Source organism: Corvus brachyrhynchos, unplaced genomic scaffold (genome assembly GCF_000691975.1).
Source record: "Corvus brachyrhynchos isolate BGI_N302 unplaced genomic scaffold, ASM69197v1 scaffold318, whole genome shotgun sequence".
Taxonomy (NCBI): Eukaryota; Metazoa; Chordata; class Aves; order Passeriformes; family Corvidae; genus Corvus; species Corvus brachyrhynchos.
In genome coordinates this window covers 101,878-103,046 of record NW_008239537.1, presented here as the reverse complement: position 1 = coordinate 103,046, position 1,169 = coordinate 101,878, and the positions used below count along the sequence as shown (strand labels likewise).

The 1,169-nt window shown below is 61.8% G+C and overlaps 1 protein-coding gene across 1 annotated transcript in view; it reads left to right on the top strand.

Moving 5' to 3' along the window:
* Nucleotides 1–1,169, top strand: part of COL2A1 (collagen type II alpha 1 chain) — a 21,443-nt gene that overhangs the window by 5,703 nt on the left and 14,571 nt on the right. The window contains 6 exon segments of the mRNA XM_017741203.1: nucleotides 206–285; nucleotides 539–583; nucleotides 667–720; nucleotides 811–864; nucleotides 979–1,032; nucleotides 1,125–1,163. Of these exon segments, the coding sequence (XP_017596692.1) occupies nucleotides 206–285; nucleotides 539–583; nucleotides 667–720; nucleotides 811–864; nucleotides 979–1,032; nucleotides 1,125–1,163 (326 nt within the window).

The following is a 1,169-nucleotide window of genomic DNA, read 5'->3' as shown; positions in this document are numbered from 1 at the left end:
TTTGAGGCATTTTGAGGGGAATTGGGGGGATTTTGAAGAGTTTTGAGGGGGATTTGGGGGACTTGAGGGAATTTGGGGTGGTTTTGAGGGAATTTGGGTGGGTTTTGAGCGCAGTTGCGGAGGTTTTGATGGTAATTGGGTTTTTTTGAGGGGAATTTAGGGGTTTTTTGGGGGTGTCTGGGGTGCTGAGCCCCCTTTCCGTGGCAGAACTTTGCGGCTCAGATGGCCGGGGGCTTCGACGAGAAGGCTGGAGGGGCTCAGATGGGCGTCATGCAGGGACCCATGGTAACATCCCCCCAAAATCCCCCCAAATCCCCTCAAAATCCCCCCAGACCCCCTCAATCCCCCCCAAATCCCCACAAAACCTCCCCAAATTCCCCTCAATTCCCCCCAAATCCCCCTCCAAACCCCTCCCCACCCCTGTGCAGACTGATCCCATTCGGGACCCCACTCCAGGATCCCCAGTTTTGGGGGGTCTCCCCAATTTTGGTGGCTTTGGGGGTGTCCCCCCCCGTGTGACATCGCTGTGTCCTCCCAGGGCCCCATGGGACCCCGCGGCCCCCCCGGGCCCTCCGGCTCCCCTGTGAGTATTGCCCACCCCCCCCAAATTTTGGGGCGTCCAGGCTGGCTGGTGCCACCCCCACTGATGTCACCTTGTCCCCACAGGGTCCCCAAGGATTCCAAGGCAACCCCGGCGAACCCGGCGAGCCTGGCGCTGCTGTGAGTGTCCCCAAATGTCCCCAAACCCCCTCAAATCAGGGCACTGCCACCCCTCAGCGCCACTCATCTCCACCTCTCTGTCCCCTTTAGGGTCCGATGGGTCCCCGGGGACCTCCAGGACCTCCTGGAAAACCCGGTGACGACGTGAGTGACATTTGTGACATTCAGCTGTTGTGGCAGCTGCCGAAGCTGAGCTGAGAAGGGACAAAAAGTGACATTTTTGTGTCCCCAACCCTCTCAAATCCCATTTTCCCGCAGGGTGAGACCGGCAAACCAGGGAAATCCGGCGAGCGCGGCCCCCCCGGCCCCCAGGTGAGCGTGGCACCGGTGGCCCTGCGACAAAGCCACCGCTGTCCCCTCGCTGTCCTCTCCCTGTGCCCAACTCGCCCCTCTCCTGCCCGCAGGGCGCTCGTGGCTTTCCCGGGGCCCCCCGCCCGCCTGGGGTCAAA